The sequence below is a fragment of the Arvicanthis niloticus genome, chromosome 2, assembly GCF_011762505.2.
Source record: "Arvicanthis niloticus isolate mArvNil1 chromosome 2, mArvNil1.pat.X, whole genome shotgun sequence".
NCBI lineage: Eukaryota > Metazoa > Chordata > Mammalia > Rodentia > Muridae > Arvicanthis > Arvicanthis niloticus.
The window spans coordinates 94,008,582-94,028,100 of NC_047659.1; the positions used below are offsets into that span (position 1 = coordinate 94,008,582).

The window sequence follows — 19,519 nt, forward strand, 5'->3', positions numbered from 1 at the left end:
CCACCAGGGTTACTATCAATCCCATGGTCCCTGTTTGTAGCTATGTGACCAAGCGATTTTACCATAGATTCCTCAGAATGAAGACAGAAAGTTTGAAATAGACTCAGAAACTCTTAAAACACACAGAATCAAACAAGTGCAAAAGAAACTTAGTTCTTCTTCTTCTTCTTCTTCTTCTTTTTTTTTTTTTTTTTTTTTTTTTTTTTTTTTTTTTTTTTTTTTTTAGCTGGTGACATTTGTGTGTTCTCTGAGGTTTTTAAACGTTGAGATCTTAGCAACTTTTAGGACCATATTTGTTTTAACACATGGGACCGCGGTCTCTGGCTTGTGTCTTCAGTCAGTCCACCATAGAAGGGTCGGAAGGGTGACTTGTCAGGCACCAAAAGAACGGCTTTCAGGAGCTAGCAGGTTCCAGGGGAAGGTACCGCGCCGTTCTGAGTGGGGTGGCACTGTCTGCACCCTCGGCGTGAGAAAAGCATCTAGGCTGCGTTGGAACAGTCGCGGGGCATGGGGAGTAGTTCAAGCCAGGGAGCAAGGGCCACCCATGCCTCCGGTGTCGGTGCTTGCTCCTCGGTGCCCGTTCCCCGCCGGGTTCGGTGTTGGGCAGTGCCCAGGGCGGCCTTTCCTGGGCGGGAGGTGGTGGTGGCTGTCCCCGCCCCTGGCCTCTGCTCCTCCGCCCCGGCGGCCGGGCGGGGCTCTGCGAGGCCAGCGCTCAAGCGCCACTGTAGTTTCTGCTGCGCCAGCGCTGGGGCCCACGGCGTCGCTCAGCCCGGTAAGACGCATCCCACGACGCTGTCACCCTCCCATAGCGGCTCGCTGTCCCCCGTTCTGTCTCAGCGCTCCCGACCGCCCCTCTTCCTTTCCAACCCCTGACACACGCTGGTTTGGTCTGGGACTTGGTGGTCTTCAGAACTTTCTCCGGAGTGGCTGAGCCTCAGCAATGCGGAGAGGATGGCCCTGCTACCTTCCCCACCCACACCGTTTGGACCTGCGGTCTCGGTGCATGGGAATTTCAGAAGCATTAGTTCCACTTGTTGGCTGTCACTCAGCACCTTGCCCTGCCTGCAGGGCTGAGACTGGCATTGGTCTGGGGAGGTGCCCAGGGCGCTGTGGGGTCAGTGGAGGGGCACAGGCCGGGCTGATTGGCAATTGGTACAAGGGAGAAAAGGCTCTTTGGTGAAACTTTTTCACCTTTCTTTTACTTATCCGAGAGCCACCCCAGCTCACAGACTCAAGCTGAGCCAGAGAGTTTGCACAGGCTGTAAACCTCTGTAAACACAGAGTTCTGACCCGTTTTTTTGCCTGCAGGTACTTCTGGCAGTTCTGAGTTTGGGGGAAAACTAAGGACTCTTTCTCAGAAGGTTTGCCTTTTTTGCTTTAAACTTTATTATTTTATTTCATGTGTATGGTTGTTTCATTTGTGTGCCTAATGCCCTGGAACTGGAGTTACAAGCATTCATCTGGGTGCTGGGAACTGAACTCTGTTCCTCTGGAAGTAAGTCCTCTCTGCAAGAGCCCTTAACCCCTGAGCCATCTCTCCAGCTCCTCTCAAAAGATCATAAAATTAAAGGCAGACTATGCTGAAAGAAAACAGCCGCTAAAGTATTAAAAGAATACCATGTAATTTTCAAAAGCAAATAACTATTATAATTTTGAAATACCAGAGAATTTAGAATTCAATATATAGGCACTACCTGTAAACATGTTTCTAAAAAGTCATAAATACTGCTACTATTGCTGTGGCTGGCTGCCTACACAGTACTAGAAGAGAATATTAAATTTCGAGTAGACATCAGTGGAAGGTAAAGGTTTGTTTGTTTGTTTTTTTTTTTCATTCAGATGAACGGGCCTCAATTTAGATAGATACCCTGTTAGCAGAAAGGGTGCTGCCTTACTTGTTAGGCAACTTAGCTTCTGGGGTTTAACACTTTCTCAAACAGCCACTGTGCCCTCTATTCTGAGCTTCTTTGGGCATCTGCTTCTCTTAAGGAGGAGAAAGAGAAAAGCCCAACACTCTTCCACCAAACCAAACAAGCCCAATATCTTCTCACAGGTGAAAAGCACCCTGACTGTGCTTGATGCAGAGGGATGCAGTAGGTACCGCCCCACCCCCTTCTTTTAAACCTTGTCAGATACTGGCCATCACATCCCTAAATCTGGTCCATAAAAGGTTTGCTGGATGACTTGGAGGTGGTTGCTTCTGAAGGCATCTAGGAGACAGTTGGATGCTTGGGAAATGGCTGTTTAAAATAACTGGCTTCTTTTGAATCTGTCAGAGCAAATCCATAAACACGCTGGGACTTGGGAATGTGAATACTGGTGAGGGCCCTTGGGTCTGATATGAGTCTGGTGCTCCACTATAGAAAAAAAAAAAAAAACTGTCTTGATGGGAAAGCAGAATTCCAGCAGTCTCTTTTGCCCATGTGTAGGCTTGTTAATAAGATGTGCTGTAATGCAGGAGATGTCTTATAAAGAATGGAGACAGAAGTCAAGAGGAAGCATTTTCTAGATGCACATTTCTCCCCCCTCCCTTCCTCTCTCTCCTCCCTGTCCCTCATCCGTCACAAACACTTTGATTCTGGAGAGTTGGTAAACAGGAGAACAGTGAGTAATTTACTAAAAGCTGCCCATACTAGGCCTAAAGCCAACAAAGCCTCCATTACAGATGGTGAGAATTTTCCATGGAAGTGTTGGTCTTGTAACTGGTCTGTACTTCTGTGCACATTCATATGACGGTTGAGCTAGATGAAGCTCAGCTCATTCTTCCCCTGTCTAAGTTTGGATGATTATCATGAGACTTTCTCAACTCTTCAGATCTAAGCTTATTCCAAACGACAGAGAGAAAACACCTTTAAGTTCAAGAGAACTATCACCCCACCCCCTTCTATTCAAATCAAACTTCTACCTTCAAAGTGACCTACCCATGATCCTATAGGCTTCATTTTCTTGCTTATGAGAGGGGGCCAACAATTTCCTCTTCAGTGATTGTCCTGAGAAATTACATAGAGTACACATTACAATAACTCCCACAAATGACCCCTCCCTGCCATGTTTTTCTTATACTTTGGAGCATGCGTTTAACCATAGCTGCTTTCCAGAGAATCATAGTACATATTGGTACAGGAAATGGGGCATCTGGTTTCTATTCTGATTAGGTCACAGGCCTAAGCATTTGATCTTGCTGCTCTTGGCCACAGAAATTCTGAGGAGTCAGTAGACAAATGTCCCTATTGGCTGTCTGCTGTGAACCCCCACCTCTCCTTCCTATTCAATGAGAAGTGAATGCAGTTTCAGGAAGTAGAAGAAAGCATGGCCCATATGGTTAAAGGTGAGCCCCATTTGGTACTACCTGGAACACAGCACACCTGGGTATCCTTCAGACAAAGCTTCCTTATGGATGGGTAACTGTGCCATTTGGTCAGACATTAAAAAAAACAAAAGAGTTGTTAGGGAGCCTGATGTACCTGCTACCTGTGCGTGTCCCCTTGTGTCCTAACCATCAAAGGACTGAATTCAGCGTCTAGGTTCAAACCACAGACATATAATCTGTAATCGAAGAGTCTTTTCTCATTGAGACGTTATGGGCTGGATTCCAGACAATGGCAAGCCAAAGTAATTGACCAGTTTGTTTGTAGTGACACTCCACCCTTCGTAACTTTCTTGCATGTACCTTTGAATCCCAGTGTACTTTGGTCTGATGAGTAATTTTATAGTGATCATTTTAATGATTCAGGAAGCCAGGTGTGGTGGCTTGAATACCTATAATCCCAGCATTTGGGAGATGGAAGTGGAAGGATTTGGAGTTCAGTGTTATCTTATTTAATTACCATGTTAAAAACTTTCCTGGGCTACATGACAGCCTGCCTCCTCAACCATCTGTCCACTTGTCTGTTCAAACTGTCCATCCATCCATCCATCCATCCATCCATCCATCCATCCATCGAAGAAACAAATACAAGAGTCAGGAAATCTGGGCCTAAGCTGACCCTTGCTGTGTGACCCAGTTACTTCACTGGAAACCTCCATTTCCAGGGAGTCTGTAGCTTGGCCAACACAGGTTTGTAGAGAACTTGACAGAAAAGCTGATTAGAAGACTACTGTGCAGGTGGTAGTGAGGGGAGTCACTTGTTTTTGTTTATCATGTGCTAGGTTGTGGGGTCAGGTTCCCCTGGCAATTAGAGAATGGGAGAAAACTTAAACAAGGCTTATTGATTTTTTTTTTGTGTGTGAGCCAGCCAAAACCCTTACTTTTCAGTTAAAACAATTCAATTCACTGGTGTTCAGCAAAAAAATGTTTCCTTATGTAAATATAATTTCTGTTTTCTGTTTGGTGAGATAACCAGTTTTATCATTATAATGTTTGTTTTGATTATAAAAGATTATTAAATACTTAAACTTGGAGGGACTTTCTTGTAGCAAAGGGAGTCACTGTTTCTTTGCAAAGTTCTCATTAGTAATTTTTTCTATTTGTTTTTGAGATTTTAATTATATTACACTTCCCTTCCCTTTCCTCCATCAAGCCCTCCCATATACACCTCAGGGCCTCTTTTTTTTTTTTTTTTTTTTTTTTTTTTTTGTTACGTGTGTGTGTTTGTGTGTGTCTATGTATATATACATATATATGTGATTCCATATATATATATATATAGTTCAACGCATGTTTAGGCAGTCAGGTTGGTGAGTCTTTTATGGGTATAGCTTCTGACACTACTAGGAGACACCATCTAAGAACAAACTCCCTGCTCCTCTGGCTCTTAGAATCTTTTCACCCCTCTTTGGAAATGTTCTCTGAGCCTTTGTTTCTGAGCGTTTTGTAGCTGTTTCCTTTGGGACCGGGCTCCACAACTCTGCATTTTGATTAGTTGTGATTTTTCTGCAGTGGTCTCCATCTGATGCAAAGAAGATTCCTTGATGAGGGCTGAAGACACACCTATCTGTGGGTATAAGAACAGTACTTAGACTATTAGGGATTACGCCATTTTAGTAAAGTAATGGTTGTAGGTTCTCCTTCAAGATTCATGACTTCACTACCCTAGAATAGTTGGCTAAGTTTCCACTACCAGGCGTGGTCTCTGTCTTGTTGAGTAGGTCTTAAGTTCAACTAAAGAGCTGATGGCAATGACCAACATATGTGTGCCACTACTGCACCCTTACGGTTATTATGCCATGTTGATTGTTGTTCTGGATCATCAGTATCATATCTGGGTAGGACTCTTGGCACTTATTAAAAGATAATTCTTACAGGGCTCCCTGAAGAAATCAAAGACACAATGTGACTGCAGGCCTTTATAAAGCTATATGAAACCATCCCTGGTTCTTGGGCAGCTTAGTTTTGGTTCACAATTGGAGCTCTTGCTTCATAGCTTAATGTTCAAGCAAATGTTTGGGTTGATTGGATTCCAAATAGAGAGTTCCTATCATGACTTGCAGCCCTGAGTGAAGATTGCCTCATTTCCTTTATTTGTTAACAATATAGTAATCCAGTTCCTGAATATGCGGGCAGGTGGGGCCAACTACACATTACTCAAGAGGAGTTGAGCCAAAAGCAGGGGCGAGGCCTGTGTGATCCCTTCTGTTTGCAAGGGGCATAGTTTTCTTCTCACACCATACTTTCGACCGTTGTTTCTCTCTGAGTAATCTCATAGGGCTGCTTTTGTCTTCGTTACATCAACTGAAGAAGTGGATATCATGCCAATGTTTGAATTCATTCTTCTTACACCAACTGAAGACGTGGATATAATGTCAATGTTTGAATGCGTCCTTCTTTATCCATCACATCTAGGTGTTTTCCTCTCACATGTGTTTCTCATCCATGTTGGTTCCTGTCTGCCTGCAGCTCTGAAGGGCCACCCCAAGGATCATCATATTCCTGCCTCTGCTGTGAAGGCAGAGGCGTTCTTCCTTTTTATCATTTCTGTGCCCAGCACAATGCCTGGCAGAGAGAACACACTTGAAAATGCTGAAGTTAGGTATTCCAATCCATTCTTCCAGATTCTCTGTCTAAATTCCATTCCATTAAGTCCTTCTAAGGCTCTAACTTCCGTGAGCAGGGCACAGAAGCTGAAATCCAAGCCATGGCACAACAGGTAACTTACATGACTCACCCAGGCTGGGTGGAGCAGTGAATTAGAACGTTTTTTGTAGGGAGGAGATGACCCTGACTACACAGCTCTAACCGAGTGTTTCCATGTGTGAATGTGGGTTTGCTGTTGTCAGTAAGACCATAGGATCATTTTTTCTTTAGGAGATACCTTCAAAATTTTTCCACATTGGCAAGTAAATCAGAATTTAAGAAGATACTGTAAACTAAACAAAACAATGTAGTCTATGGGTATGGGTTTTGGTTACTGCTGTATGAACACTGGATGGTTGCCAGTGGTCCTGGATTGAGTTTTGTATTAGCCAGGGTTCTTTAGAGTAGCAGAACTTACAGAGCAGATCTCTCTTTATATATATGATTCTTTATATAAAGTGATTCTTTAATAGAATCACTTCCAGGCTAATGTTCAACTAATCCAACAATGGCTGGCTATGAATGGAAAGTGTAAGAGTCCAGTAGCTGCTTGGTCTACAAGGCCAGCTGTCTCAGCTGGCCTTTAGTAGATGCTGGAAACCCAAAGAAGTAGGCTTTAATGGGAGTGAAGGAATGTACTTGCTAGCTAGGCAAGAGCAAGTGGGCAAAGAGGAAAAGCTTCTTTCTTTTCTGTCTAGCAGAAGGTATGGCCCAGATTAAAGGTGTGTCTTCCTACCTCAAGATCCGGGTCAAAGGTGGGCGACTTCCTGCCTCAAAGGTCCAGACTAGAAGTGGATTCACTCTAAACCAAACCAAACCAAACCAAACCAAACCAACCAAACCAAACCAAACCAAACCAAACCAAACCAAAAAAAAAAAAAAAAAAACCTCTCACAGGTGTGCCCCCCATTTCTGAATTATAGTTTATTTCAGATGTAGTCTGACAACCAAGAATAATAGCCACCACAGCTTTTGATCCTCAGAGTCAGAAACATAGGTCTACCCAGTCTCTGTCTCTCTGTCTGTCTCTGTCTGTCTCTGTCTGTCTCTGTCTCTGTCTGTCTCTGTCTCTGTCTCTGTCTCTGTCTCTCTCTCTCTCTCTCTCTCTTACTCTTTCTCTCTCCCTCTCTCCTGTCCAATGCACACCTCCCCAGGGTGCCCTCCATTTCATATACAGCTAGGTGATTCCCATTCCAAGAGAGTCTTCTTTGTGACTCTCAACCTTAACTGTCCAAAACTAGCTCCAGGAGGCCCTTGATATAACCTCTGTATTTCATTTATATAATCATTTCTTTGGCTTCCTTATTTACCCCCAGAGGCCCTTCCCACTTCTCACCTGCTTATTCTCTCTTTTATCTGTATTTATTAGCATCTCAGGCCCTTATTACACACATTCATTAAATGCAGTAGACGCCTCACAGGTTTACAAGACTGTAACTGGGTTTATTGTCCCCCCTGATTAATTTATCCCTTCTTGTCTGATGTAGAGATATACTTAGTAAAACTACTCACCAGTGAACTCATTTCTTCTGAGCTCCTTCATTTGTAACAGAGATTGCCAGTTACTGGAACTAAAACCTTGGGTATACCACGTCAGGCCTAACAGAGCTTATAGGAAATGGAACACCGTATGCATCAACTTCCCCCTCTCTCCCTCAAGACTGTTCCACTTTCCTTTGACTGGAGTCTTACTTCCCCCAGCCTCCTTGGGACTTGCATTTTTTGTTGTTGTTGACATTTTGATGCATCTGTTTTCTCCAGAGAGAGTGAATTTTCTTTGTGAGTTCAGATTCCAGCTTTATGTTCCAATCTGTCAGCACTGACATTATGGAGTATCTGGGCTCTTCCTGCCAATCCCTGAAGCACTCTGGGTGGTTAGGTAAACAGGCACAGAATCTGTGCTTTCTTCTAAGAGAGTAACATCAAGCTTTTCAACTGTGTTTTTAGGGATAGTTGTTAGGAAATGCTCTATCTTTACTTTCAAGCGCATCTCCTCTAGACTAGTGGAAAGAGTAATGAGATTAGCTTCCAGAAGAATCTAGGTTCACATCCTACTGTAGACTTAATTAGGGAGTCATTTGGCTTCCCTTGAAGCATAACATCAATATCTGTAAATGGAAATAACAGCACTTATCTCTTGTTGATTTGTTGTGGAGACAAGATGATGTATGTATTAGCTTCCTGAAGCTGCTATAACAAACCACAGATGTTGTGGTTTAATGGTACCGTAATGGCTATTCCTGGTTGTCAACTTGCGTACATCTGGAATAAACTACAATCCAGAAATGGAAGGCACACCTGTAGTCTAGATCTTGAGGATGGAAGACACAAGTTTTTGACCTGGATCTTGACATGGAGATCTTGAGGCATAGTAGCCATGAAAAGCTTTGGTCCAGGCAAGGTAGTATATGCCTTTAATCCTAGAAGACTGAGGCACACAGATTTCTGAGTTCAAGGCCAGCCTGGGACAAAGCAAATTTTAAGTCCAGGCAGAGTGGTACACACCTTTAATTTGGGTCACATCTTCTGGAGGCCGACATAAAGACATCGGGAGAAGGAAGGCTCACTCTTCTTTTCCTGCTTGCACTTATTTGCCAATATATCTGTTGGAACCTACTTCTTCAGGATTTCAGCTTATACAGAAGACCAGCTGAAATACTCAACCTTGTGGGACTGAGCAACTACTAGCTTCTTGGACTTTCCATTCTCAGCTGCCCATTGTTCGATTACAGACTAAGTCATTCCAATACATTCCCTTACAATCTACTTCAAAGGTCCAGGGCAGATCTCACTAGGCTAAAATCAAGGTTCTGGTAGGGCCATGTGCTTTCTGCGAACTCTAAAGGAGGTTGTGTTTCCTTGTCTTTTCCAGCTGCCTTCAATTGTCCGCATCCGTGCTTCATTATCCTGCCGTCCATCTTCAAAGGCGGCGACTTTTTATTTTTATGACCAGTCTCCCATAATCATAGCTCCCTCACTCTTGGAAAAGCCTCTCGATTTTTAAAGGATTTAGGGAGTTAAATCATGCTCATGTGGTTAATTCAGGGAAGTCTCTTGGTGATGATTTAGATATTTTCTAAGGCAAGCTGCGTTCTCTGTCGTTTTCTGAGCCTTCACTATCTAGATTTTCAAGACAATGTAGGACATTTCTATCATGCTCCAGAGTCTTCTAACCTCTATCCATTGTCCAATCTAAAATATGGCCCAGAGAAGGAACAAACCAGGGAAGGTAATCCTATCTCAATTTTGCTTTATTTCTTTTGAGATCCTGTCAATATTCCGTATTAGCCTGGTCCAATCCTAAGTCAATGAAGAAGAGAGACCAAAGGATGGGTCATGAAATAGGAGGGTAAGAGCTGAACTTTAGAGAGGTCGTGGTGGTGGTGGTGTCTGTATAGAATAACTAGCAAAAAGGTGAAAAAAGTAGTAAAATCACTGCTATTTTATCTGACTCGAGTCTTTTGGTGTTTGTGAAGCAAGTTTCCATCTTGCTAAGAATGACATAAGTGCTTGCTTCAGTTTTCTTCTAGGATACTTTCAATACTTAAAAATTAAACTACCTAACATTAATAAAAGAAAGCCTTTCCCAGGGTTGGGTCCAAGCTTTACTATTCCTTAACACCTGAAGTTGATAAACTGGGTGTGGGGCCAGGACTAGAATGAGCAACCATTCTGCCGCTCAGCCCAGATTCTCACTAACCCTAATGGATACTAGGGCAACATTCTTGTTTAGTGGAGTAAGCATGACTGTGCATATTTCACCTAAGTTTCTGTTTCATCGGGATAACCTTATACATTTAGCCAAGTAAAAAGTTACTTAGTGCATTTACTTTTATGCAGAGAATGGATCCTGTAAGTTAGAATATTGATTGTGTTTCCTGTCTTCCACATTTGAAAATTCAGCTACTGCATGATTAAGATGAGCCTAGGATAGGCAAGAAGTGGACCTCACACATCATCTTCCACCTTGCAGAGATCTGAATCCTTAAACTCCTGTAATAAACACTTCCGGCTAGTGCCACTTAGTTGTCGAAGTTAAATGGATCAAAGGGATATGAAGAATTTCCTTAGAGGAGGAGACACCGCTAAGTTACATTCAGTAGAGTGGAGCTGGAGTGTGTCGAGGGAAGGCAATGACAGGTGCATATTTTTGAGATTAATTATTGCATTAAAATCTCAAACTGTAGTTTATGTTATGGCACTGCAAAAATTTGGCCCAATCACCCAGGTCATTACAACCTTTTAAATTAGATTGCCTTTTAAATGCCACCTGACAGTTCTGCACATATATAAGGAGAAGAAACCTAACAAAACTTTCTTCAGCGTGCAAACTTTTCATCTGGAGGACCAGTTGGCACATACATTTTAATGTAGGTATATTAAAACACACCCAGAATTTGTTTTTATCAAGTATGGCATACACCATGGATTGCGAGGGAACTGCCGAGAAGAAAGACATTTTTACTTGTGGATCTCAAGAGACCAGAGGCACAGCATCCATGTCAGGCCCTGTGAGAAGCACTAGGGCTTGTTGGAAGGCAGAAATGGGAAGAGAAAGCATAAGCAAAGGCCTGTATCATGAGGCAGGCAGGAAAGCTGAGCCAGGTCAGGACTGAGCAGTTGGGGCTCTGTGCGCCCTGAGTGCAGAGACTGTTTCTGGTTGTCTGGTGTCTAGTGCCAATGTGATTATATGAGTATTATATAATGATTATTATATGAATATTGTATAATGATTATATGAATGTAAAAGCCAGGCCGACAAGGTGGCTTATAGGCTTAGAAGTCAAAGGTATGAAGGCAGAGGCCAGACCTTCACCGTCTGAAGTTAGCTGGGCCTGAGACAGACAGTCTCTGTAGGAACTAGCCAGGTCTCAAATGTCACTTTATCATAAACACAGGGAAAAAAATACTGTAGCTAATAGCAGCCCGCTGTCTTGTTTGAATCATGTCTCTTGTTATGAATAGCAGTGCATGCCTTACTTACAGTACTTCAGGGGAAGATGGGACTGTCCACGGGAAGCAATGCTGGGCATTTCCTTAGCATGCCTGCAGTGCTAATGTCGGGACAGTGGCATTTCTTTTTTGACAGTGTTGGATTGGGCCACCTTCTTTTCCATCACATTTGGTGGTGTCACTCGTATTTGTCAACTTTACTGGGCCATGCAGTGCCTAGACGGTTGGTCAAACTATTCTGAGTGTGACCGTGAAGATATTTATGGATGAAACAAAAGTTAATGTAACTAGACAACTCAGGTTGCCCTTCCCTGTGTGACAGGGGCTGTCTGAGTGTTATACAGCGGAACATTGCTCTCCCTGCGAGATCATTTGAAACATGGCCTTTTCCTCCTTCCTGGATGGGTCTCTGCATCAGAACTTTATCACAGGCCAGAGGTGGACTAGGTCTTTGGCTTGCTGACTGAAGAGCCTGGGACCTGTTAGGTCCCACGTAGTGGTTTGAATGAGAATGTCTCCCATAAACTCAGGTATATGAGCCCTCAGTTCACAGGTGGTGGTGCCATTGCGGGGCTTAGGAAGTGTGGATTTGGTGGTGGAAATGTACCACTGGGGGCAGGCTTTGAGAGTATATAGCCTCCCCTGCTTCTAGTTTGCTCTCTCTGCTTCATGCTCCTGGTTGAAGACTTGAGTTCTCAGCTTCCTGCTTAGGCCACCATACCTGCCTCCTGCCATGTTGGGCTCTCATCCCTCTGGATTATAAGTCCAGATAAACTCCTTTCCATAAACTTCCTTGGTCATAGAGCCTTATCAGAGTAACAGAAAAGCAATGAACACAGTCATATGAACTATTTCCCAGAAGCACCTCCAAGTAGTAGGGTGTGTGGGACAGTTTGTTTTGGTTTCCTCCCTAGTTTTAAAATCTCCTCCCTATGAATGTTGGTCTGGTTCTGAATTAGTTGTGTAATCTTGAGGATAGAACTGCTTTTCTTCAGCCTCAATTCTCCCAGCTAGAAAATGGGCATAATGCCCACCTGAGCACCCAGCATTGTATCTGGTACATAGGAGTTGTGTCTAGGGCAGTTATGAGCAGTTTTATGTTAAGGATTGTGACCTAGTTTCAGATTGTTCAGGAAAAGCATGCTGTATATCTGCATGCTGATGGAGGGGGTAGGAAGGGCAAAGGTCAAGACTGGCATAAAGAGGGGGCAGCTTTAGGGAGCCTCTGAGCAGTGGTAGAGTAGAGTGTACTAGAAGAGACTGTGGTCCCTAGAGACAGCTTTGCTGAGAAGTGAATGAAATCTCTGTTTCAGGGCCTCCATCCTATGCAGGGCAAGCCAGGATGCCAGAGAGGGAAAGATGGTTTCTAGTGAGGGAAATCTGTATATATGTATTTCTGATAAATCACCTAACAGAGATCTCCAAAGAAAGAGTGCTGGATTTCCAGGGATCTGTGCATTTGTTAGAATTTATTTTCTCATTCAATGTAAATATTAACTGTTGAGTCTAGATTTATATTCTAAGTTTTAGATTCCTAAATTATTTCAGTTTCAAGCCCACAAATACATAATCTGCCTTGTCTAAAAGCTTGCCTCTTGCCAGGTGTGGTGGTGCATGCCTTTAGTCCCAGTACTCTGGAGGCAGAGGTGGGTGGGTTTCTATGAGTTCAAGGCCAGTCTGGTCTATTTTGTGAGTTCTAGGCCAGCTAGGGCAACATAAAAAAGACCCTGTTCAAAACAAAACAAAACAAAACAAAACAAAACAAAACAAAACAAAACAAAACGCTTTCTACTTTGTGAGGATGTGTGTATGTGTATGTCTACGTATGTTTATGAATTTTGTGTTTATACATATATGTATGCACATATATGTGTATGAGTATGTGTGTGCATGTTTGTTTGGTCTGACTATATGTGTGTATGTATGTGTGTATGTATGTGTGTATGAGTGTGTATGTATGCATGTGTGTGTGTGGTGTGAATGTATGTATGTATAAGAGTGTATATGTGGTGTGAATGTATGTGTGTATAAGTGTATGTGTGGTGTGAATATATGTGTGTATAAATGTGTGTGTGGTGTGAATTTATGTGTGTATGAGTATGTGTGCACATAAGTGTGTGTGTGTGTGTGTGTGTGTGTGTGAGTGTGTGTGCACGTGCATGCCTGTGTATGAATTTGGAGATACAGCACTCTTCTGCTCTGCCAGAGCCTGCAGGGGTTCTGGGCTGTTCTCTTCTGTGTTGGACTGCTGACTGCTGCAAACGCCTGGGCTGCTGCTGCAAAGGATGTTCAGAAAGTGTTGCTCTTCAGAAAGGAGTTCTCTCTAGATCTGGCCCTACTGCCTACACTGTGAGACTTTGAAAGATCACTGCCCTCTCTGAGCTTCCGTCTTTCCATTAGTTCAATACTTTTGAAACTCCAGTGTTGATTCCATTGTGGACATTGTGATGAGCAGTTCTAAGTTGTGTTGCCAGGACTTACATCAGGATTCTCTTGCAATTCCTTGAAATATGCCCAGAGTTTAACTTTTAGTGATGAAAGTCTGCCACCTCCTTGCACAGCCCAGTGAGAGGTGTGTCAAGTGACATAAGTCTGAGGACCTTTGGCCAGAGGCAGTCTGTACTGTGTGTTTAGGAAGGGCCAGCTGTGAAAAGGTTGCCAGTAAGTGACAGAAGTAGCAATGTCCAGGCAGCTGTTGACACCTCAGCCAGCAGGGGTTGTTCTGTGTCCATGTGTCTAGTTCCATCATTTGAAGGAGTATCTCAGTTGCTTTAGGACCAACTGAGGGGTGTTTATCCAGCTTAAAAGCATAGTATCATTTAATCAGAAACTAGATTGAATGTGCCACTTGCAAATGGAAGTTAAGTTAGTCTTATTTATTGATTTGTTAACGTGTGTGTGTCTGTGTGTATCTCACTTTATAAGAATGTGGTGATACAGTGGCTTCATCTGTAACATTGGTAGTTAGTAGTAGTTAAGACATTTAAATTAACAAGTGCACACAGTCCAGGCTGTTTTCTGGGGAGATTAAGAAGCTTGTTAGAGTTATGCTTCATTCTTACTTGTCGACAGGCCTGTCCATTTCCTCTCTGCTGACCTCAGGGCCAAGTTTGGCCTTCCTTTTTTTTCTCTTTTCTGTCTTCTAGTTAAGATCATGTTGCCGTCACTTCCTGATGTCCTGGTTGTTGCATTATATTTGGCTTAGGTCAATGTCAGAACTCCATGTGTGCTCCTCAGTGGGGTTTTCTGACAAGGCTTCTAATGACAAATGTTTGTTTTTGCTCACCAACACCAATCCATTCTTTGGTAACAATAGAATATTGCAACAATTCAATATAATATGTATGTCAGCATTAAGGATTCCAGTCTCAGCCCCTCACACCACCTTCACTTTAGATCCCCCCCCCCAACAAATGATTACCCAGGTTATCCTCACAGTTGTTCAGTTGATACAAATTCAGAACTTCCTGTGATAAACCTGTAGGTTTAATAACTAGAACTTCTCAGAGAACTCAGGAACCCACTTAGCTGACATTTAGTGGTTTATTATAAAGGACACAAGAATGCCTGAGTGGAAGGTATTGGGAACACAGTGCTGTGCCTTTTCTGGACATGCCACACTCCCAGAGCCTCTGTGTTTGTAGCCACAGGGAAGTTCTTGGAAGCTTATTCAGGATTTTTACTAGAAACCACTCTCCGGCCTCACTGTTTCTCCTTCCATCTTATGGGTCAGAGGGTGGGGCTCAAAATCTCAACCCTGTAATTGCAGTCATGTTTGGGTTTTCTGGTTTCGAGTTGAGTTTAGGGGTCCTACTGTGAATCACCCCAATGTTGCAAAGTCAGAAAATGTTAAAGTTGAAGGAGCTTCTTTGAATGTGGAATAAAGTCACACATGCTAGTACACTACAGTTCTAAAATGAAATATTAAATATTATGCTTATGGAAGCACTGGCTTCTTCCTAGCCTTTGACAATGCTTCAGGCTTTGTCTTCTTCATTCACAATGTTGAATGAGGGTTCTCTCTCTCTCTCTCTGTCTCTCAAATTTGATGTTATATAGCTAGAGTAAAAAGGATGTGGAGATATCAAGTATTTTAGGTCATGAGACATTTACCCTAATGCATTTGTGGTTTTGAAATTGTGTATTTTAAGGTAGAATATGACTTTAACAGCTGGAGCACTCTGCTGTTTATTAATGAAGTTGAAAAAAAAAACTGGCTTGGAAGGCATTGTGCTTAGATACACTGAACCCAGAAACGGACCATTGGTAAACACTGAACTAAAACAGACAGAGCTTTCTTGGCTGAGCAAGGGAAACATTTGTGCAAGTTTCAAAGAACTGAGGTCAAATAACTCAAGCTGGAGTGGCTGCAAACCAGAAACTTAGCTCTGCCTTCTTTTGGGATGCCTTAAAAAAAAAAAAAAAAAAAAAAGGAAATGGAATGAAACAAAACTCTTCCCGTGGATTTAAGTTGTAGTGAGAGAGCAACAGAAAATGGTTTTCCCTTCTGGGAAGTTGTGGGAAATAATTTTTCCCCATTTAACATTATTATCCAGTTCCATCTTTGTGATGAGAATCTGAGATAACCTAACAACTCATGCTCCCAGGGGCCTCTGTTGGTCATCACTTGGCCTCACTGCATCAGGTCTGTGCTGGGGCAGAACATCACTGCTTGGTGGAGGACGTTCACCTCATGGTAGCAGAGACGTGGGTCTGTGTGGAGGATACAGAGACCAGGATGGTCCCCTTCAGGTACACGCTGTCTATTACCTAACTTCCTCCAACTAGGTCTCATCTCCAAACTGCCACCACTTGCCAATAGTGTCAATAGGCTGAAGACCAAGCTTTAATACTGGGGGCTTTGGGGGCCTTCAGGATATAACAGGTATGTGCAACATGCATCCCAGAGACTGCATGCATCCCAGGATAGCTATGAATGTGGCCTGACACACTTGTAGGTGATAAACCACATATCGCAATGTGAAAAGGTTGGCTACTCCTGACAAGTGCTTGTCCTGAGGATCACAGATAGAGGATAGTATGGTGACCTGAAACAGAAGTCCCGGAGCTAAGTCAGTCTGCCACTTTTGGGAGAGTCTCAGAAATACTATCTGCCTCAATTTTGTCACCTGTCCATTAGGATGATATAACTCACTCAGAAGTTCAATGCTGACAGAAAAGACATCACCAATGTCACTTATCATTGAAATGAATATTTTATTCCCAAATAGGTATCTAGTATAACTTTTATAAAATACAGAAAACCAGAAAATTATTAAATTTTATTAAATTTATTAAAATTCATTATTCTAAAACCCAGAGAAAATACTTACTCAATGTAACATTTTGACTCTTTTTTCTTTCTATAATACATTTTCCCTTACTTTGTTGGGATAACATCTGTATTTAATATGCCATGATGTAATATGTTCATTTGTACCCAAACTGTAAGCATTTGATATATTCTTTGACTATATTAAGATTTTAGAGGATTTCATGAGTCATTACTGTAATCATATTTTACCCAAGCTTTCCTCAATATTCAATAATCAGAACACTATTGTCTCCATATAAAACGGAAATGATCAGAAATTAATGTCTGTGGAAATAGTCAAGGGCCAGGACTGCCCCAGCCGGAGTGAAGTCTGTTGTTTGTCCTAGGGTTACCAGTATGGATCCACAAACTGTTAGCAGAGGGCTGTGCTGTTTCTGAACAAGTATTCTAGAGCCATCTTTGCAATACTTCCCTCTTCTTCTACATTAGAAGTTTCTTCCTTAGAAGTGCTGCTGGGAGGGAGGGCAGGTGTGATTTGTAGAGCAGTTGCATTACTTTTAGAGGCAATAAGGTAAGAGCCTGCTCCACTTTCTGTGGGCCTCGGATTGGAAAGTTTGAGGAATGTTGGTATTCCCCAAAGCTCTGCAACTGAGCTAATACTGATTAAAGCTGGCATCTGCTCCCCGTACCCACCATTTCCTCCTATAGGGTTTTCCCCTCTTCCTCTTCTTCTTCTTCTTCTTCTTCCTTCTTCTTCTTCTTCTTCTTCTTCTTCTTCTTCTTCTTCTTCTTCTTCTTCTTCTTCTTCTTCTTCTTCTTCTTCTTCTCTCTCTCTCTCTCTCTCTCTCTCTCTCTCTCTCTCTCTCTCTCTCTCTCTCTCTCCCCTCTCCCCCTCCCCCGTGTGTGTGTTATAATTAAGTCAGTGATGTCAGTTAGAAGTTAATGATATTAGTGGCTAGGAATCTTACTCCTTAAGAAGTGTTTGTATTTTAATAAAGGGTTCTTAAACCTTGGTTGAACTCACGGCTGAAACTGATAGGAACATCTGGGGTACCATGGTACCCAAAGTCTGGACCTCTAAGTCATTCAAGTCAGTAATGTCCTTCATGCAAGGCCAGTGCTATGCATGGAGGCACAGGGAAGCTCCTGAGAGGCCTCACTGGTCTCTCTACTGCTCAGAGTGGCTGCTCCCCTCTCTAAGGGAGGAGTATCTCTGGGATAATCTTGAGGCATTGTTTGCGAAGCTGATGCAATAAAAGACTGGTTAGCAGCATGATCAGATTCTTTACATAAAGTACAACTTTATGATGCCAGGCAGGGATCCCTTTCTGGCTTACATTAATCATCTGTTGAAATTGCTCAATGTACCGAAGGCCTTTGCTTGAACAGCTAATGAGTTTGATTTAATTGTGTTTCCTTGGGTAAGCAGAGCAGGGACCTTACCTGGGAGCTGAGACCCCGACTGCCATAGTCAGAGTGAACTCAGTGTCAGAAAGCCAGGCTTTTATTCAACTGTTGCTCTTCTAGCAAAGTCACAGATGCTCCTTGAGGCAAAAAGCATTACAGGTCTCTATGTGCAGACCTTACTACCCACTATAATCAGCTTAAAAGCCAAGCAAACATTTGGATGTGCCTCACAGAATGGATGACAGCTGGAGAGAAATAAACGGTACCCTAGATGAACAAGGATGGGAGGGACAAATGATTAGTGAGATTCTGTATGGGAGGGGGGCTGGGGAGATGGCTTAGTGGTCAGGTGCTCTTCCTGCTTTTCTGGAGGACAGAGTTCAGTTCCAAGTGCCCATATAAAAGCTCATAATCACCCATAAAAGACTGTCAAGATGGCTCAACAGGTAAAGGCACTTGATACCAAGCCTGGTGACCTGAGTTGATCCCCAGGAAGCACATGGTGGAAGGAGAGAACTGACCCCCACAAGTTGTTCTCGACCCCTACATGGGCACACATAGTGCACAAATAAATATAAAGGGGTGAGATACTTCTCTAAATAGTCCTAGATGGCATGGTAGCAGGTGGAAAGGAAAGGGATGGGAAAGATCAGCCATTAGGCAGACACCAACCCATAGCTCTCAGGAAGTTGGCTTCCTGGAAGGAAGGGAGACTTTAGCAAAAGACAGTAGGTACCAAATAGAGCTGATCTGATGCCAGCCTCTCTTTCCTAGGGTCACAGAGTGATCTTTCCTTGGCACTTATAGTCTCATCTGCTTTTTTTTTTTTTTTTTTTTTTTTTTTTTTTTTTTAGCCTGATCTACCCTGGTGATGGCTCCACTGGTCGCTGTTGTATCCAGTCCACGTGCCCGGCTCTTTGCTTGTTTCCTTAGGCTGGGCACTCAGCAGGCTGGACCTCTCCAATTGCACACAGGAGCCTGCTGCACAGCCAAGAACCACTATGAGGTGCTGGTACTTGGTGGGGGAAGTGGGGGGATCACCATGGCCACTCGCATGAAGAGGAGAGTTGGAGCGGAGAATGTGGCCATTGTTGAACCCAGTGAGGTAAGTGTCCCTTGGTTTGCGTGAGAGCATGTATGTGCATGTGTTAGGCTGTGTGGGCACAAGGTTTTTATGTCTTGTGTTTAATGCTTTTCATGGGCATAAAAAGAGGAGGTGGCAAGGATCTGGGAGGAGTTTGGGGAGGGGAAAGAATATGATGAAAATATATTGCATGAAAAAATTCTTTAAAAATAATAATTTAAAAAAAGTACTGGGGGAGAATGGAGCATCCCCAGAGCTTTAAGCTTTTTGTGACTTGTATTTATGGCTCAGTAGGGATGCCACACAAGTTACTACAATATAAGTAGCTTAAAACAACAAACACATATTCCCTCACAGTTTTTTGAGGCTACTGGTCCCAAACTACTGAAAGAGTCAAGCTCCGACTGAAGGTTGGTTGTGAAAGAGCAGAGGGTTTGCTCTGCCTCCCTCCTAGGCTCTAGCAAAGATTGCTCACAGAGCAATCTTGTCAACCCAGGTTTGCAACACCATCCGCATTCGTGGTTCTTGTCTTTGAGTGGCACCCTCTAGGTGTCTCTGTGTTGTGGAAATTTTTACCTTGGGGGGAGGGACCATGGTTAGGAAAAGTGTGCCCCACCCCCATAAAGTCCCAACAATAGACTGAAGTTTGACTGCAGAAACCAATGAGTTTAGTAGGGTTGCTAACAGATCACTGGGGAGGGACTTTGAGTAGGAGCATAGGTAATCCTGAAGCAGCTTCACTGGAAGGTCTGCATTCAGAAGAGATAAGGATTCCCTGTGTATCACA

The 19,519-nt window shown here is 43.1% G+C and overlaps 1 protein-coding gene across 3 annotated transcripts in view; it reads left to right on the forward strand.

The window, feature by feature from the left end:
* Window positions 1–643: 643 nt before the first annotated feature.
* Sqor (sulfide quinone oxidoreductase) overlaps window positions 644–19,519 on the forward strand; it is a 38,996-nt gene continuing 20,120 nt past the window's right edge. For 2 of the 3 annotated variants that reach the window (XM_034496883.2, XM_076929650.1), the window contains exons 1-3: window positions 668–772; window positions 1,309–1,361; window positions 18,503–18,753. In XM_034496883.2, the coding sequence (XP_034352774.1) occupies window positions 18,520–18,753 (234 nt within the window). In that variant the 5' untranslated portion in view covers window positions 668–772; window positions 1,309–1,361; window positions 18,503–18,519. Of the gene's footprint in view, window positions 773–1,308; window positions 1,362–18,502; window positions 18,754–19,519 lie in introns of all 3 variants that reach the window. The other variant, XM_034496884.2, reaches the window with a different exon arrangement.